A 19,867-nucleotide genomic window follows, 5' to 3' on the forward strand; every position below is an offset into this window, starting at 1 on the left:
TAGTATTATATGCCAGTCATTAACTGAAATAATTGTTTAAACCGTATTAGTAACAAACAGGGTAGTCACTGAATAATAATAGCTTCAATTTGTCAAACATGCTATCCTGTCAACATCCTAAGCTAGGTATGATAATGACAAAACAGACTTCTCCAACACAAGCCCAAAATCTAGAAGCTTACTGAGAAATGACCATGTGCCAAGAATTGTTCTAAGCGCCTTACATGTATTAATTCATTCAACCCGATCCTCATCTTGAAGAGGAGGGAACCAAGGCACAAAGAACTTAAGTAGTTATCTAATGTTACACAGCTACAGGGTGCTGCAGCCATGATCTGAATGAACCCTGACAGTATGACGCCAGAGCCTGCACAGTTATTCCCAGCCCAAGCATCAGAAACACTTGACACTAGCAGACCTAAATCTACATAAACAAACATTTACCACAGAAGGGGAGTTAATGTAGCAAGCGTGATGTTGCTCTTAGAAGGGCCTAGGTGGCCCTTGGCTGGCACCTAGGAACTTAACTTGGTTTTTCGAATATTCCCTACATTACTAACTGATGCGGCTGTACTCAATGTCTGGGGCAATGAACGCTGCTGTACATCTTGCCTAAACTCTTTGAGCAAATAGGGTGATTTACGATGAACACGTGCTTTTCTCTGGGAGTCTGGTTTCTAGTAATCATGGCTGGTTGTGCAGGCAGGAATATGCTTACGGAACTGGCCTCCAATTAAAAAACCTTAGGCTGGCTCTTAAGCAAGCATCCCTAAGCACAAGCACTGCACATGTACTGCTGCAACTCACTGCTGGAGGAAGAACAGTGCTCTCTGAGACAACCCATGTCCCCAGAGAGACAGCTTTGGAAGCCTGCACCTGGATGCCTCTATACTATGCCTGATGTATTTTTTCCCCCTTTTGCTAAAATAAACCATAACATGAACACAACTGCCTCTGAGTCCTAGGAATCCAACAAGTAGGTCAACAAAAGTATGGATGGTCATAGGACCCCAAAACAGTAGTCATTTCAGTCCCATAAACATCCTTTCCAAACTTTTGCCCATCAAATTAACTTTCTGATGATTACATGGTTTTTTCATGTAGTTTCACCCAAAGAAAGTAATAGGTCTGAATTCAGGTGCAATTTACACTGTAAATAAATTCACTTTGGTTTAAAATTTTTGACCTTTTATAGACAGTTGAATATACTCTGAGCTAGTTTACCACACAGGATCACACAGAGCCTCATCAGATCAAGTAACACTTTTTTAGTAAACACTTACGTGTAATGGCTGTTCTGCAACTACCAACATTCTGTGCTCTGCATATTTCCGCACATATTCATACACATTCTGGGGAGTCACTGGTATATTTACACCATTAGGGATAAGTTCAACCTGTGAAAAATTCAGCAATGCAATTTAAAAGCAATTTTGTCAAAGCAGTAATAAGTTAACAGTTTGTATGGTAAACTGGAACATGGGTCACTTCCCATGATCCAACTCCCGCTCCCACCCTGTAGGAAATATAGTGAAGGCCTTCTGTAAGCACACTGTGAGACCTCAGTCTAAGAAAGGCCAGAGAGAAACTGCTTCTAGAAGTTAGGCTGAAAAAGGAGACATATGTACTACTATATGTAATACTTTAAACAATAAAAAAAATTTAAAATGACCCCCCCCCCCCCCAACAAAAACACACACACAAAACTGTGGTACATTAACACAATGGAATACTATTAAAAAAAAAAAAAAGTTAGCCTGGATTGTAAACAGCTAGTGTTTTGATCTCATGCATATCCCCCCCCTGCATGCATGGTTTTTCTCTGTCTTCTATATGCTATAAAACCTTGTGCTGAAAGTTTGGGTGGTGGCAAAACAGCAGCACTGGCTAGCCACCCTCACAGTAAACTGCACCAGTCAGCTGCTGCCCGTGAGCACTTAACTCCTAATAAACCCATGTCTTCCACAGTCAGTCCTCCAGGTTATTTCTTCGGAATCCACGAACAATAGCTGAGGTTTTCTGGGACCTCAGCACTTTGCATAACACAGTTCATAAAGCAATTTCCTACATTTTTTAATCTAAAGACAATTGTGTATCAGACAAGTATCTAAAGATACAAACAATTAAGTGCCCCCAAAACCCCTCTTCTGCCTCTCAAATCTGTCTGCTAATCTCCTGTGTCTTTTCTCTGTCTCCCGCCCGCCCCCACCACGACCTCCCTCTCTCTCAGCTCCTATCTACCTAAGTTTTTTCTATATAAAACAAGCACAACAGACCAACCAAATGCTCTTGCCAGAATAAAAAAACTACATAATTGCTTTACCTGTCCTCCACCCTCTTCTTTACACAGGTCAATTGCAAATGCCAAATCCATTGCTGAAAAAACAGCATCAGCATCTGAACTCTGGGAAGCGAGGATAAGTTGCCGCAAACTCTCATACATTACAGGGTCAAAAAAAGCAAAATCATGCCAGTTGACCTAAGAAAGTAATCATATGAAAAAAAATTTTACTTTATTCATTAGTAAATTAAAATATATGATAAAGAATAATTTGAAGATGTACACTGAGTGGCCAGATTATGATGATCTCTGAACGCATAATAATCTGGCCACTCAGTGTATTTGTATCTCAAATGGGTACCAAAAGTATTCTAGACTTTTGCTGGAGATCAACCACCTATTTGCCCTGAGCTTTCTATCAGCCAGTGCAAAGGGGAAAACTGATCAGGTGCATGATTTATAGTATCTTTGATATCAAATAAATGAGGTACTCAAGGGAAGTACACTGAGTGGCCAGATTATTATGCGTTCAGAGATCATAATAATCTGGCCACTCAGTGTATTGATAAAGAATAATTTTCCAATAAATAACTAATAATTGATTTAAAGGGGTAAAAATTTAATAATCTTTGGTTCTGATAATACATTTTAATTTTTAAAGCAACTACAACATATTTTTGAAACAATTTAAAGCCAACAGTATAATGTTTAAGTTCCAAAAATATATATTTGCAAAAACCAGCACTAATTTTTAAACAATGATTATGCTGAGCAACTGATCCTAAACTAAATATGAATCCAAGTCTTGACAATAATTATAAAATACAGATTATTAATTCCAGATATAAATCTGATGCTCAGATGAATTCAGTAACTTGCTGAAGATCATGTCATTGCGTTTACTTGAATCTATTTGATTCCATGATCTTTTCCATTAACATTATTAAAGGCTAGACATAGCAACTGAACATACGTTGCTGAACTTTTATTCCAGTGATTCCATGTATAAGAACATTTTAGGTAGGACACTTTTAAGAATTCAATAGGGTCAGAGGGTTTTTTTTTTTTTAAAGAATATATAATATGATATTGCTATATTAACAGAAACAATAGTGGGTTGATTAAAAATATTTTAAAATGATTTATAATGGCTATAATGCTTTAAAATTTAATATCAAATTAATGCCACAAACAGGATGCTAGTATATAATTTATAAAAGAAAAATTTTACAATTATAAGAGCAGTTTGGTTCATTAAAACACTTACTTTTCTACCAAGCAACACTTTAATCACATGCCTATTCAATGTGATAGGACATAGTTCATTCTGTAACAGACACAGTCCAAGAATCCTAAAAATAAAACCAGGAAATATTTGAATTTACAAATAATTCTAAAACATGTATAACCCCTCACATACAGAGATAATATCCATACAGTATTTTGAAAAATTTTCTATAGCCCAATTTCTAATCAGTATGACTGAGAATATATACACATTTAAAAAACTAATGTATTTTCAAAGTCTAACTGAAATTTTTTTGAAAATTCAAATATAAGATGGGAGGTATTTTACCTGCCAATGTTTCTGAAACAATTCAACCTCGCTTCTGTGTTTTTGCCAGGTCTTGGAGTATAAAATCCTCTTTTTCCAGGTTGGTAAAACAAAGGGGCATTGTCATCACCATCATCTGTATCATCTAGATCCATATCTACTACACTTCGACTAGAGCCATGACGCTTTCGGTTTTCCTAGTAACAGAGTATCAGAGGTTAAGTGCCAAAGTTAATTTTAAAAACAAACCATATGAACTTAAAATCACTCAAAGTGAAGTCAGGTAGGTAGAGCAACACTAGTCTTTCACTTCTCTGTTCATATAAACAAAAGCATTTTAATGAAACTCTGCTAGCTTCTTTCACCTTAATTCCTTAAATATATTTTCACTGGATCTAGAAGTCTAGAATGATAATTCTTAAAGCACTTTAAGGATGATGTTCCATTTCATTCTCTTCCAACCTTCCCAGTTTTTGATGAGAAATCCAGTCTTTCAAATCATCATTTCCCTCCTATGTAAGGCACTGTTTTTTGGCTGCTTTGTTTTATTTTTACAAAAGCAGTTTTATTATAATGTGTTTAGACATAGGTTTCTTTTAGTTTATCCTGTTTATAGTTCACTGCCCTTCTTGAATCTATACAATCTATGGCAAGTTTCAGCTATTATTTCTTCAAATATTTTTTCTGTAGCAAGCTTTTTCTCCTCTTTTCTGGATACTCCAATGACATGAATGTTTGATCTTTCATGGTCCCTGAAATAGTTCCATTTGAAATCTGTTTTCAACATGGATAATTTCTAGCTCTCTTCAAGTTGACTGGCACTTTTCTGTCTTCATTCTGCTACTCACCTATCCAGTGAAGTATTTTCTTTTAGTCATTGTACTTTAATTCTAATATTTTCCTTCCATTCTCTTATGTTTTAATTTCTCTGCTTAGAACCTCTATTTTGTCATCCATAGTGTTTACTGCTTTACTTCATAGAAAGAACATGAGATGTAAAATCTTTGATAATTCCAACAAGTGGGTCATCTCTAAGTTAACCTCTACTGGGAGAATTGGTCAGCCTTTCCTGGTTCTCTGATGTTGAGTAATTTTGGAGTGTTTCCCAGATTCTGAATATTAAATTGTGAAAGTTGGGGTGTTATTAAAATGACACAGAGAATGTTGATATTTTGGCAATCAACCTGGTTAGCTTCAGATTAGAAGTGTTACCTTCTATGTGCAGTGGTTCCAATACCAATTAAGTTTCCAAAGCTTTTCATTTTACTGTTTAGGGCCTGCTCTGCATATTCACCATCTGATGTACTCTGGGACTTGGACAGTGGTTTATGCACTGTAGGTTAGTTCTCAAAGCCTTTGCTCGAGTAGCAATGATCAGCTTTACTCCCCTCCTTAAAACAATGCCATACCAACTGTTTTTTCAAGTTTTGATTTCCTGCTCCAATCTGTTTGCTACTGTTTATTTTTCAGGATCCTCAGGCAGTTCCATTTTGTATTTGTCTAGAGTTTTTAGATGTAAGCAGTGAAAGAGATAAGATTATACTGGGTTTGCTCCATCTTGGCCGATAATGAAAGTCCTTTGTAGCTCAAGAATAAAACCTTACTACTATACTACATCATATTTTGTCTGCATCTTTTGCACTCACTGCTTCTTTGAAGAATAAGCTCTAGGCTTCCCTACTGCCTCTCCTCTGCTATTAATTCATGACATCTGTAAATTACAGCTTAATTCAGGCTGTGATTAAATGGAGGCAGCCAGTGAATGGGGTTACTAGTATATTGAGCCCTAACTAAACTAATCTCATTACTTGATTGTGTACATGACACCTATCTTTGTATTTTTCTCTACTATAATCAAGCATTTTACTTATAAAGACATAGTTCCTTCATAAATATGGCTTTCCTCCCCTCCTGTAATTCAAATTACAAGTGCTTATTAATAGCACATATACAAAATATCCCTTACCTGTACCTTTTCTGAGGAGTCTAATAATCCAAGATCCAGGATACTATCAGCTCCATTTTCCCTAAAAACAAACAAAATGCCTTTCACATTCCAGATAACTGAAATTTATAGAATTTAGTGTAGAGAAAACATGTGAATTTAAATTTATAAGAATTTATAAATACATTTAAGTTTTGAAGTAAATAAAAAGCACTAGATGTTCCAAGCATGATTCAAGATAATGAACTAGCCGAAACCGGTTTGGCTCAGTGGATAGAGCGTCGGCCTGCAGACTCAAGGGTCCCAGGTTCGATTCCGGTCAAGGGCATGTACCTTGGTTGCGAGCACATCCCCGGTAGGGGGTGTGTAAGAGGCAGCTAATCGATGTTTCTCTCTCATCGATGTTTCTAACTCTCTATCCCTCTCTCTTCCTCTCTGTAAAAAATCAATAAAATATATTTTTAAAAAAAAGATAATGAACTAAAGGCTAAGACAAAATAAATGTGCTCTTCATAGGGGTGCTAAAAGTTAGCTTGGGGAAGCATTATAAAGAACAGAAAAATGTTCATAAAGCAACCACAATGGAATCAAATTTTTTAGTTATTATTCTAGAATACTAATAACTTCATACTCCATAACCCCATGTAGGTGAAGGAAGCAGTCAATATTATGTATTTTTTGCATTCTATAGAAAACACTACTATATTAGCAAACCTTACATATGTTTACAAAACTCTTTCTTATCAAAAATGTATAATCCTCTCAACATTTTCTATAATGGGCTAAGCTCTTTCAGTGTGCTGATACCTCCAGAGACAGGAAAGAGGAATAAAGAAATAGTGCATAAAGTCTAGAGAAGAAAAGTAGTAATAGCAAAGAAAATAAATTTCTAGCAATAGTTTTTGGCTTGGACCATTCAAAGTCTGAAATAAGGGAAGTGGCTATTTAGTTTCAGAGGTTAGCCTACCTGCTTTCCATCTCTAGGATTATATCTAAACTAAGTTCCTCATTCGAAATCATGACTAAGAAGAAGAAATATATATTTTCATCTAAAGTAAGTAACATCTCAAACTAGATATTATGGTAGTCCCAGAATAGAAGGCACAATACAAATATGACATATTTTCCTAATGTCACTTGTCACCTTGGAAAAAGAAGGGTAATTTAACTGATAAGAAATTTAAATTTCTTCTATTAAAACAAATAAATTGCACAATGGAAAGCAAAAGCTTGCATGGATTGAGATAAATCAGGAGGCCTAAAAGAAATTTCATTCTATGGCAAGAATTCAGGGACTATACCCCAATTTCTTGAGGTATTTAGTTTCTGCAATGAGGACTGTATCCCGATGGGAGAATATGAGATGTATTTCTTATAATTTCTTAATATCTCGTACATAAGGGAATGCTAAAACTCTACTTTCTAATAAATGTGAAACTCAGCTCTCTCAATCATGGATTTTAAGCCATTTCTTGAGAAGCCACTTAAAGTATTATACTTTATAGTATAAATTCTAAGATATGGTGGCATCCACATCCTAATAATAAAGTAGCTGATATGTAAATTGAAATGCCTTCCCAACTGTACACATTACCGTCCATGTGCAATAATGAGTTCCATGGCTTCATCCACTCTTGCTCTCAGAGAATCTTCACTTGCTAGAAGGAGAAGCAACTGAGCTGGGGATAATTCCAACAACATGCCAGTGATTTTACTTGCAAAAGCCTGTAAATGATGAATAAATGTTAATTGCCCCTACTCTCTGGAATTTCTTGTCTAAATCAGCAATCTTGCCCGCCCCAAAAAGAAAAAGGAAAATAAGAAACTTAGATAACAATTCAAAAACTTCTGAACCAATAAGTTATTTTATTAAACTAGAAGGTTAATTATAGGGAACTTTGGTAGGGAATGTATAGTCCATGCACTAGCAGTCTTGTTAAAGCTATTTTAATATTTATATAGTAAGCCTTTTTGTAACGCTTTTGATATTCATGAGTTAACATACAAATAATTTCCCTGTTTTTATTTCCTATCAGAATGCCAGAAATGTTTCTTTCATTTAATGGTAGAAAAAAAGAGAGAGGGAAGAAGTGAAGGGGGAAGAGAGAGAAAAAGATGCCAATATTTAAGGCTAAGGATTTACTGACAGAAATATAATTGGGTTTCTGTTTTATTATTCTTTTGCTATAACTTGTACATATAATTATGTACAAAGACAAAAATCACAACCAGTTTGTTTCATATTATGAAAGAAACCTCTGAGAGAACATTCAAAATAAAAATCTTGTAATATCAGCAGTAGGTACAGTATTTGCAATGTGTTCTAACTACAGATTGATAACAGATAAAAAGTCTGCTTTCAAATGTAACAATATGTGCAAATATGGCACAAATACAATGCACAGATAATTCTTTAGCACACAAGGAACTTACTAGGTAGAATGCGAAGGTAGCATAGGTAGGAAAACGGAACAAACCTCAAGCTATCTACACAATTTCCCTCCAGGAAGCATGTTCCTTCCTAAGCTTTATTCTTACTACAGTCTTCAAGCACATGACTTGCCAGGAGCTGACAATTTTTTAAAATACCAACTTTAATTAAGTGCAGCTAATTGCACTGTACATACTGGTTGCATTGCTTGGACACGAGGATAAAGTCTTTCTCCAAGCGCCTGACGATGTGCTGGCAGAGGATCAGGATCATCACTAGGATTCCCTTCAGAGGCTGGTCTGAAGGGTCTAGTGTCAATGGAAAGCTGTCTTCTAAAGTCTCTGAAAGAAGAACAAAGCTATTATGATTTTATTTCCTTTGTCTATAAAATGAAAATATCAGCACAACAGGTAATGAAGGTAGAAAACCAGAGCTTACAGGTTGTTTCAATTATGGCACACCACGGTGGTAGAATACCTAACTAGATGATGACTGGGAAATAAAGATAATCTAGATTTTTTCACTTAGAAATCTATAAACTCACGATGCATAGTTCAATTTGATTCTAAGGGAAGAGACCTTAAAATACCAGAATCAAGAGCCCACCCATAATTCCTAGAGCTTGTAGTCAAAAGTAAAATGCCAATCATCCTACCTGGAGAAAAACTGAAAGGTTTAAATAACATAATTACAACAATTATAATTTTAAAACAAACTTAAGAAAGAATGCTATGAAATTTCAAAAATTAAGAACTTGAGAAGGATAAATAAAAAGTGAATATAATTTCAACTGCCCTTGAGTTTTTAAAGAACATTTTAAAAACGTGAGGCTATGTTAGTTATTATGTTTATATCCAAATATTAACTTTAATTTTCTAAAAAATAGTCCATAATTAAGATGCTTTTATTTACAAACCTGCCTTCAATTAATCCAAAAAGGTAGAATTCAACAAAAGATACAAAATTATCTCACCTATCCCGATCTCTCCGAGAACCTGCTCGCAAGCCACTACTTCTCCTCATTTCCCTCTCTCTCTCCCTTTCCCGATCCCGCTCTCCTCTGTTCCTTAATCTTTGCATTAAACCTGGAAGGAAATATGAAATACACTTTGTTTAGATGAATGTAATTTCAACTACTTTGAAGTCAATGTGAGGACATGACCTAACATAGTAAGAAAGACATAACAGCTTTAGAGCATCACTCTCCCTATGGTTTTAAGGGTTGGGGTGACTGTGCAGAATGTATCTAGCATATATTAGGTGTTAATTCAGTATTTGTTTAATGAATTTTTCCTCCTTTGTCACATCAAAGCTGTGAAATAATATGTAGCCACTGGGCTATGTTAGTTTCACCATAAATAATGCTGACATTTCTTACAGGATTAGAATCATATTCGAACATCTTCCCTATTATTTGTATTTGATTTTATATATTATAGGTCATCCAGAACATTAGCTATTATTATTTTTAAAACTATAAATATAAGCATGACTATGGTTTCCAAAGAATATGCAGAAAAGTTATTTTTGAATTATTATGACTCCCCAGGTTTCCTCATTTACATTTGCCAATTTCTTATTATTAGATTACTAGAGCTCCGATGCATGAATTTTGTGCAAGGGGCTCGGCCCTCGCAGCCCCGGCTTCATCCAGAAGGTTGTCTGGAAGGATGTCCAGAAGGTCATTTGGCTGTCTGGTCTAATTAGCATATTATGCTTTTATTATTATAGACAGAAAGTCAAATGGTAAAACTAATGATGAAAGGCTGGGGTATGCTCCCCATGTTTTCATCCTCAATCCTTTCTAGAGCTCATTCAGCCTCTACAGTGGTGGTTTACAGAATCCCAATAAATGCATTACAGCCTAGGTAAAATACAGGATTTTCTTAGTAACTCCCTCTCCCCCTCAATTATTACATCCTTCCACCTACAAAACTGATAATATTCTGTCCCCTATTCATGAATGACAAATTATCACCTACTCAAGCCTTTTGCAATTTTCACTTTTTTATTTGCTAATTGGAATCTTGAAATTTAGGCAAAAGTTCTAATCCCAAAGTGCTGCTCCTCAAAGGAGGTAAAGAGCTTACACTAGAATGTTAACAGAAATCTCACTACCAAAATACAAACAGTGAGGTTAGTGATATAGGTCAACCAATTTACATTTGGTTGTCAAGCTCCATTATCTTACTGAGAGCCAGTAGCAACTCTATAAAGCATTCGTTTAATAGCACTGCTCTGGGAAACAGGATTTTCTTCTCAAGTATCTGTACTAATTAAATATAGAGGCTGAACTTGTATATTACCATGGATCTTTGTTTTACTTTATGAAATGTACCATGGATCTTACAACCTCCCACCCCTAAACCTGTAACAACTAAAATGAGAAATTATAATTTTCATCAACATTAAGGAAAAGATATGTGACAAAAGGGCTAAACTGTCGATTAGAATAGTGTAAACAAGATTAAATCATTAATCTAGAATGAAAGTATATAAAAATGTAAATGTACATTAAAGTTCTCTCACTATAAGTACGTATAACCATGATTATCATTGTTTCAGTCAAACAAGAAAAGATTTTTATGATTTTTGCTATCTGTCGAGTACTTACTTGTATGAGTGCCTTTGTTGGCATTTTGGATACAATCTAGATTTGGCAATTTTTCATTTGACAAAAACGCCTGTGCAATGGCTGTATAAAAACTTCGTGCTACACCACTGCCCTCTCCTGGCTCGTCCTTGAATGTGACTTTGACTCTGTGTACAGCCATTGGTGTAGTAGCACATCTTCGCCCAAAGTGATTGTTCAACTGCCTCATGGTCTGCTGAATAAGAAGATCTCGATCCCGATCCACCTATAAAAACATATCAAAAAGTAATAAATTCAGTGTTGGAAACCATCCCAAAAATTTTCTATGTAACATCTGAACATCTAATTTTAGCTTTTTCTTGATAATTTAAATCAGCAGTCGCCAACCGGTGGTCCACGGACCACTGGTGGTCTGTGAGGTCTGAAAGGTTGGCGACCGCTGATTTAAATAACTAACAAAATTTAGGTTCTCAGAAACTTATACATTCCAAATAAACACATTCAAAAGTATACAAGAATGTCTTGTATTAAATCAGGATAATGGAATTTAACTCAAGTCTAACACTTTCTTGAAAGGTCTACTAGAAACAGCAATTCATTCAATTTTGGAATGCATCAGAATAAACTGCAAGTGGATCTGAAGTGTGAAAAAATTTTAAAAATAGCAAATACTAAAAGAAAATATGGAACACCACACACAAAGTTAAAGGAAACGACAACTAGGGAAAAATTTTGCACCTTCTAATACAAAGATAGATATTCATGAGTAGTATGCATTATCGCCTAAAGACAAAGTGATTCTAAAAAACCAACAACTTAAATAGGAAAAAAATGGGCAAGATACATCAACAAAGAATTCACAAAAAAAGAAATATCCTTAAATATATGAAACGTGTAACTTTACTTGTAAGAGAAACGCAAATTAAAACTATACTGTAATGCCACTTCTTAATCTGTCAGATTGGTAAAGTCTAAAAATTTGACAAAATGCTGGTAAAACTATTCTCCTACTGATGTTGAAAGTGTAAAAATATACAATCATTATGCAGAGGTGTTTGCCAATACTTGGCAATTACATATGCACATGCCCTTTGACCGATATCTAGGTTCAATGTCTAGGAATCTCTCAACCTAGGTAAAATATAAGATACACTAGCCCACAAGAGAAACACAGGAGGCTACTCATCACACTCATTACTCTAACAGCAAAAAGACTGGAAACAAATCAAAAGGCCTATCAATAGGAGACTTAAAAAAAAAATTAGATACAATCATAAAATGTCCTAGCAGTAACACTAGGACTAAACAGCTGTAATAGGAAGGCAGAATATCTCTACATGCAGTTAAGGCTTTATCCCTAGTATATACGCTTTACTGGTAAAAGAAAGATGGAGTAAATTGTATAGCACGGTAGGGGTGGGAAGTGGGAGAGAGAAAGGTAATGAATACATATACATGAGTATAAATTTTTAAAGTGAGGAGGGAAATAAACTTTAATTTAAAACCTGAAGGGCAGGGGACGTGTAAAAGAGATAAAAATAGGAATGGAAACTAGATTTCTCTGAATACATATATCTTTTTTGTAGAGTTGACCTTGCAACATTGTAAATATTTTACATTCATTATGAAAAATAAAAAAATAAAAGGAGAAAATAATCCCTTAAAGCTGAAAGCAAAATAAAACAAAAGGCCTTAATTGTATGGAGATGGTAGCAAAACCACACAAAGATAAATTATTTCAAATAACTTGAAAACAAAGTAATTTGTACATCTCCAACTGGATATGCTCTAAGGACAAAAAACTGCAAATAAATCTTAAGCTATTTTCAATAGTCACTTTGTGGTAGTGTTGACATTGTGATTTTCAGACTGATACGTGTATGCTATACGATAAAAGCAAATGAGTGAAGTTATCAGTGTTGTTGGGAATTTGGATATTCAGTTCAGAAGAAAGGCGATAAAGACTAAGAGGTGAAAATAAACAAAAAACCTTGTGGTCCCTAATCTTAAATTTGACTGAGATTATCAGGATGAACTCATAATTTTCTTCTTGTTCTTTCGTTTGCTTTTTTTGTTTGTTAAAAAGCATTTCCTAGCTCTCTCCACTAAAAAGGCCTAGAATCAATGACCACCCTAGGAGGCAGCGAGCAACGTTAAGAGCCCAGATCATAATCTCAAAATACAATTTCTTACCAAAAGGAACAAGGACTTCTTGAAGAAATGGCTAACTTAAGTAAGGTCTGTGACGGGATATATACAAGATGAGACATACCAACAAGTAAGGAAGTTATCAAAGGTTATTCATGTCAAAAGGACTCAAGAGCCAAAAAGGAATCAGACTCCCACTAGTCAAAGGAGAGACAATTTGAGCATCAACTGGAATAATATCCTCAATGAAATGAAGCCCATCAGAAACATTTAAATCCATGTGTTCTTAATGATACTTAGAGAGAGAGAGAGAGAGAGAGAAACTGAAACAAAAACCTCGCTGACCATCACGAGAGGATGCTAGGAAGCTAACTGCCAGGGACAGCCACTGCTCTAAATGTGGTGATTACCACTTACTGTCTTTAAATTTTGAATTATACAGCACATATCCCTAAGCAAGATTAATTTTTGTTTTTAAACTTAATATAAATGGCATATTATATGTATAGCATAAGAAATTCTAAATACCTTTACCTCTAGTGATAAATCTCTTGACTGCTGATTTCTCAGTTTTTCCATTTCTCTACGGAATTTTGATTCTTTTACCTCAAAACCACCCAATTCGGTTAGGATCTTAAAAAAAATGCATGACAGAATTATTCTCTGAAATACGTTCTTATAGACAAAATAGAATTTAAAGTGCTCAAAATACATACTGATCCAGGTTCTGCTCCAACATCTTCCATGAATACCCTGCCGAACAGTTCTAATGAAAGGCGCCAACGTCCTAGCAGCATATCGTGGGAAATAACCATTCCCATGAAGCTACACTGTGGCCTGTAAGAATTTTAAGGGGAGAAAGGGGAAGTAATTTAGCCAAAAGCTAAAAATTCTTTGACTTTTGGCCAATGGCAGTAATTTACTTAGTCTTTTAATATTCTGAGGCTTTAAGTATTTTAAACCGTATCTTCTCCAATGGAGAACTTTCTATAGCTACTCATTCCTCACAGAACATCTCATTTTTACTCAATTTTTCCTGTCTTTTAAGTAAGGATACATCCCCAGGCTACCTCCTATTTTCAGCTTTCATTTTACCTCTTCTCTTTCAAATACAATGTCTATCCCCATCTAGGTGATTCCCAGACACCTCTCTAGTTCACACTTTCACAATGGACCAGAATTTCTACTATGTTAAATATAACACCACTCTAATGATACTCAACTCAACTCAGCATGGTAAACTGAATATGGCCTCTTTGCTATAGTGACATTGCCTCCAGACTTCTTTCAGTAGTCACATGCACTTCCTTACTGCACCAACATGAAACAAATTTTAATTTTTCTTCCCCGAGTTCCTCCAGAGTGATCAAGGTAAGGCCTTTATGAGCGTCTCCTTCCTTTCCATGATTTCCTTTCCAACCCCCCACCCTAAAGGCATAGGCAATAATCTATGTCAGCCTCTTTTTTTTTTTAACCACTAGCCAGAACTAATAAGAGCTTTCTAACTTGTCTCCCTACCTCTAATTCTTCTCTCTATCATCCACCTGCTTCTACACATTCTAATCACCTCGGCTCAAGCCATACTGTCTCTAGGAAACTTGGGCCACCTAGTCCGTAATTCTTCCTTGCCTTTTATGGTTGTTAGGCCATGTATGTAAAGTATATATAGTTTCCTACACTAGTTTAATTCCTCCTAAGCAAAAATATTATCTGACATTATGTAAGCAAAAAACACAGAGCATATATATAGTAAATAATCTATAAATCATTTGGTGATTAGCCATATTGAGCCACAGTGTATATTGGCAAATTTTTATTGGGAAAGCAAAGAGCCTATCTCTTGCAAGAGAATGACCAACTGTGGACCTGGCGAAGAACTTCAAGTATGTGTGAGAACCACAAATCTAGAAACCTTTCTAGTTACTCACATGTCCCCCCCTTAACTGAGCTGCTGGAAATAAGTCTATAATTGGTTATTTGACATGGAGATATACATATATATATATAATAAAAGCATAGTATGCTAATTAGACTGGACAGCTGAATGACCTTCCGGAAGTCCTTCTAGAGCTGCGAGGGCCAAGGCAAGCCGCCGTGGCTGTGAGGGCCGAGCCCGTTGCACGAATTTTGTGCATCGGGTCTCTAATATATATACTTTAACCCTTTGCACTCGCTTGCTTTTTTCTCGATTCCTTTATTCTAATGCTAACCGTGTCAAGTCACACTCGACACCCGAGTGCAAAAGGTTAACTTAGTACTAAACATTAAAAACCAGTCTTAGAATTTTCTCAAAGTGAGAAAATCATAATGCCAACCATTGACAACACAGTCACAAAAAGACAAAAATCCATAAAACTAAAGTTCAGTATTTAAATATCCGCTTATAACCTATGAAAACACAAACATCTAAAATAACATTTAATTATACTATTCATCTACAACTGAAATAAAACTAAAATTTAAAATAAAAAATTCTTACAATTATATCATAGCCATAAAAGTACATAATACAACAGAAAAACTATTTTCACTTAGCAAATACCTGAAAGATGTAAGAGGTGGCCCTTCACTTTCAGTCAGTCCTATTTCAGCCAGTAAACTGCTTTTCAGCTGTGCAGCAAGATCATGAGCAGATGGCCCTGGTTTTGCACTCTCGGCTTCTTCTGGCACCACATTCTGTTCTTCCCCTTCCTTTTTTTGCCGATTTTGCATGTTCATTACATTTTTCAAGTTGGCAGCATAAGACATTTTAGTTGGAAGAACCTATGAATTTTTATATTTAAAAGTTGCACATTAAAAAAACTAACTAGATTTTGTTTTCAACCTACTAGTACTCCATAGCAATCACATGGAAGTGATGGAATTCCTTTCTGGCACTTCACCTACAAAGACGCAGCTATTTCTTGTCTGTCTGACTCCCCTCACTGATCACCAAGTCCAGTGCATCTACCACAGCAGCCTCCAAGAACTTTTAAAAGAATCTCTGTACTATCTGTGGTAATTAAGTCTCTTATGCATCTTCAGTTTTTTTTTTATCATTTCTATAACAAAAAAATCTATTCAATTAATTTCTTCGATGCCTGCTCTTAAACATGTTATTACTTTTTCATTGGAGATACAGTCCAGAATAATTTTAGGCTCTCAAACCAGACTTTTATCTAAAATCTAGATCTTTCACTTAACCAGCTGTATAACAATAGACATTACCACATGAAATTTATGTAATCTCTCCAAGCCTGAATTTATTACCCATAAAATCAAGATAATCTACCCAACATGGCTATAACGATTAATTGAGACAGTGCTTAGGAGATATAATTATTTAACAAATTATTAATATTACCTTATTTATTCACATTCTAAATTCAAAAAGAAAAATTTCAAGCTAATTATTATACATGCTCATATATATAAAGTATGTATTCATATATGTACATATAAATTTAAATTTTCAAAAACATTACAACCATAAACTGTAAAATAGGATGAGCACATAATGAAACTACTACTTTATCGATGAAGTAACATGACATAGCACAATTTAGTCTCAAAGCTGGCTAATGAAACAGTTGGAATTCCTGTTGTTGACATAAAACAGGAATTTCTGATACTTCTTTTACTTGAGGAAATACAATATTCTGAATTAATGCATTTCCAAAAATCGAAAAATGCTTATTTACAAATATTGTATTGCAAAGATTTTTACTATCTTACCTCAAGGCAATTTCTATCCACTGTAACCTCCATTAAGCATTTCCCACTACTGGCAGATGAAGAATAAAGACCTTGACTTGGTCGACCAAAAAGATCCTCCTTTCTAGCATTTGGCTGCAATATTAACAGAAATATTCTAGTTACACTGTACATTTGAAAAAAAAAAAAAGTCAATAAAATAAAAAAAAAAAGCTGAATACTAGTTAATTTAAATCACCTGCAACAAATGTGGTTGATCAGCCAAGGGGATGGCTTCAGCCAGAGGCACTTCAAATGGATTTGGGGGAATACACCCAAGGAATGTCATGGAATCTGAGCGTCGGAAAAATGGATGATTTTGGCCAGTTTCTGCAGGAAGAGAGTCATCATCCTTATCATTCAAAGTAGCACCTAAACATAAAGAGATGAAATGTATGGTTTTTAGAAAAATGATTTAATCACTGGGGAAGGGTAAAAGAATCTGCTCAATCCAAAATTCCCATTACCTCTATAAATTTTAATGGCACTCAAAAATAATATAATATTTTTAAATGATAATTTAAGTTTTTAGCAGTTTAAAAGGGTAATAATGGTAAATTTTATGTTCTGTGTACTTTAAATAACAGTAAGACCTTGCCAAAAAAATAATTAGCAGTAACAAATATTGCTCCATTTTGTCTTAGATGGAAGTTTCCCATATCCTTCTCTTTATCTCTCTATAGAGATTCAGACCTGAATACAGGTAGATTCCTGAGCATATTCTGACCCGGCTCACATAACTCCAAAAAGAGGAGATGGTCAGGAGCTGAAATTTGAGCATTTGCTTACTTGTAAGTAAAGAAGACAGAGAAATTCTCTGGGCACTCATGAATCCCGATAGGAAGTCAGCACACCAACTCCCCTTAATGGAATTAAACTTTGAGAGGGGCTTCCTGTGTGCTGTGAAAACAATAGGAAGCAATGGCTGGGTACTCAAAAACTACCAGTTAGCTCAGTTGACTTTCCCTGGGTTGAGTGAAAGTGCTAGCTGTCAAGTGGACTAACTGACCCATTAAAAATTTTTTTTAAATTCCACTTGAATAGCTGAAAACTACAAATAAACTGAAGAAAATTCCCAAAATTCCTTGAGTTTGGAATACTTTCTTTTTATTACATTAACTGTTACAAATTTTGATATTTGGGAGTCATAATTAGTATTTCTCATCTTCTTTACTAAATCTATTTTGCATCATTAACAAAGGTTCTGCTAAGATTTTAATGCAATGCCTACACACTTTACTTAAAAGAGTAAAAATAAAACTAAGAAATGTACAGGAGAGATGCAAAGATTATGCAGGAAAAATACTGATTATTGAAAAGTTCATTATATTTCTTAATCATTCTTAGTTATGAAGCAAATAGTGCAAAGTTTTATAAGGAAAAATGGACAGAAAAGGCAAGAAATAGAACATATAGAAGCATAGAGAAATCCCCACCCAGACAGAAAATAATGGAAATTAAAAAGCTTGAAAGGGAACTACTGAGGCAGCCATTTCTTGCAGTAGATTAGCAGATTTTCTGTACACTAACTTTGATTGGTGTCATCATCATTTTCGTGTTCTGAATCTTCATTATCAATACCCAGTTCCAAGAGTTCTCGCGTCCTTTAAAAAGACAAATGAGTTGTTTTACATGAAATTTTTGTGTAATATGAACAGAAGCAAAGATGTTGGGAATTATAAGCAAAAAAACAATGAAAAGGGTTGTTAAGTATCTAAACAATTTCAAACATTTTGACCAAGTTTCAGACTCTGGGAATGGTCGACTGACCAGCCATGTGTGCCACAATTACAAAATAGATTTAAATAGAAGTAAAAAGCTAATCACACCAAGAAACAGCGAGTGAGTGGTTATACAAACTCTAATATATGATCAATCAGATCAAACTATCTCGAATATAGGGTTGGATATACTCAAGTCCACTTTCCCACATGAAATATTCCTGCACTATTTCTCTTTTGCAAAGCTGTTCTCCTTACTCCAAATATTGGACAATATACTAATGAAGACCACACTGAGCAAGTATTTCTTAAACCAACCTCAGGGCAAGTATGGATACCTTTTGCGTTCCAGTTGAGGTGTATCTAATGTTGTCTGCTGATTCATTGCTTTAATCCAATATATAAGGGCCTGAAAAACATATGCTACATGCTTCAGTGAGCAAACATCCAAAACTGGAAGGACATCAGAATGCTCATCATTATGAGACCGCATTAGAGAAAGAGCATAATTTAGGAAGTCCCCTCGAGCCGACATCATTCCTTGGCGGGCACTAAGCAATGTGGCACGGCTATAGGAATAAAAAGAAATGAACATGTTTACAAAAAGAACACAAACATGAAATTTACCACCATCATAAATATGCAAAATTAGGAACTGAAACTATCCATAGATAAAAACTACCCACAGGCTTAAACTATCCATTAAGCCTGTGGCTCTGCTTCAGAAATATAACCATTATGTATAATTTACAGTCCTGTACTTTCATACAGAAAAGAAATTCTAGTATCCTTGGGAATGGCAGAAGGAATGCCTTCCCTAAAGACAATGGTTCTCAAAGTTTAGCATCCATGAAAATCACCTGGAGAGCCTGTTAAAAGGGATAGTTGGCCCCACCCTCATAGTTTCAAGTAGGTGTAGGGTAGGGCCCCAAATTTTGCATTTTTAACAAGTTCTCAGGTGATACTGATGCTGCTGCTCTGGGGACCACATTTGAGAGCCACTACCTTAAATGACACCAAAAGCATAAGCAACAGAAGAAAACAGAGAAAGCACTGGGCTTTCTCAAAAGTAAAAACTTTTGTACTTCAAAGGACACCATCAAGAAAGTGAAAACAACCCACAGAATAGGACAAAATTTCTGTAAATACTGTTTCTGATAAGGAACTAGTATCGTATCCAGAATATATAAAGAACTCACACAACTCAATAAAAAAACACAAGCCAACCTAAAAAAGGACAAAGGATCTAAATAGACATTTCTCCAAAGACAATATACTAATGGCCAATAACACATGAAAAGATGCTCAACATCATTAGCAATTAGGAAAATGAATATCAAAACCACAATGAGATACCACTTCATACCTACTAAGATGGCTATTATAAAAAAGACAGATAATAACAAGTGTTGGCAAAGATGTGGAGAAACTAGAACCCTCCATACACTGGTATCCTAATAT

At 35.1% G+C, this 19,867-nt stretch overlaps 1 protein-coding gene across 6 annotated transcripts in view; it reads right to left on the minus strand.

Annotated features, from left to right (window-relative positions):
• The window catches only part of UBR5 (ubiquitin protein ligase E3 component n-recognin 5), a 124,792-nt gene that overhangs the window by 4,968 nt on the left and 99,957 nt on the right, over positions 1 to 19,867 (minus strand). For 3 of the 6 annotated variants that reach the window (XM_054708409.1, XM_054708411.1, XM_054708406.1), the window contains exons 41-56: positions 18,745 to 18,975; positions 18,216 to 18,289; positions 16,885 to 17,057; positions 16,668 to 16,781; positions 15,496 to 15,716; positions 13,670 to 13,790; positions 13,482 to 13,586; positions 10,827 to 11,070; positions 9,186 to 9,297; positions 8,409 to 8,553; positions 7,376 to 7,506; positions 5,803 to 5,863; positions 3,858 to 4,033; positions 3,549 to 3,633; positions 2,324 to 2,479; positions 1,284 to 1,397 (exon numbers count right to left, since the gene is read on the minus strand). In XM_054708409.1, coding sequence (XP_054564384.1) covers positions 1,284 to 1,397; positions 2,324 to 2,479; positions 3,549 to 3,633; positions 3,858 to 4,033; positions 5,803 to 5,863; positions 7,376 to 7,506; positions 8,409 to 8,553; positions 9,186 to 9,297; positions 10,827 to 11,070; positions 13,482 to 13,586; positions 13,670 to 13,790; positions 15,496 to 15,716; positions 16,668 to 16,781; positions 16,885 to 17,057; positions 18,216 to 18,289; positions 18,745 to 18,975 — 2,263 coding nt within the window. The remainder of the gene's footprint in view (positions 1 to 1,283; positions 1,398 to 2,323; positions 2,480 to 3,548; positions 3,634 to 3,857; positions 4,034 to 5,802; positions 5,864 to 7,375; positions 7,507 to 8,408; positions 8,554 to 9,185; positions 9,298 to 10,826; positions 11,071 to 13,481; positions 13,587 to 13,669; positions 13,791 to 15,495; positions 15,717 to 16,667; positions 16,782 to 16,884; positions 17,058 to 18,215; positions 18,290 to 18,744; positions 18,976 to 19,867) is intronic. The other 3 variants (XM_054708410.1, XM_054708407.1, XM_054708408.1) reach the window with 2 other exon arrangements.

This window comes from Eptesicus fuscus, chromosome 19 (genome assembly GCF_027574615.1).
Source record: "Eptesicus fuscus isolate TK198812 chromosome 19, DD_ASM_mEF_20220401, whole genome shotgun sequence".
NCBI lineage: Eukaryota > Metazoa > Chordata > Mammalia > Chiroptera > Vespertilionidae > Eptesicus > Eptesicus fuscus.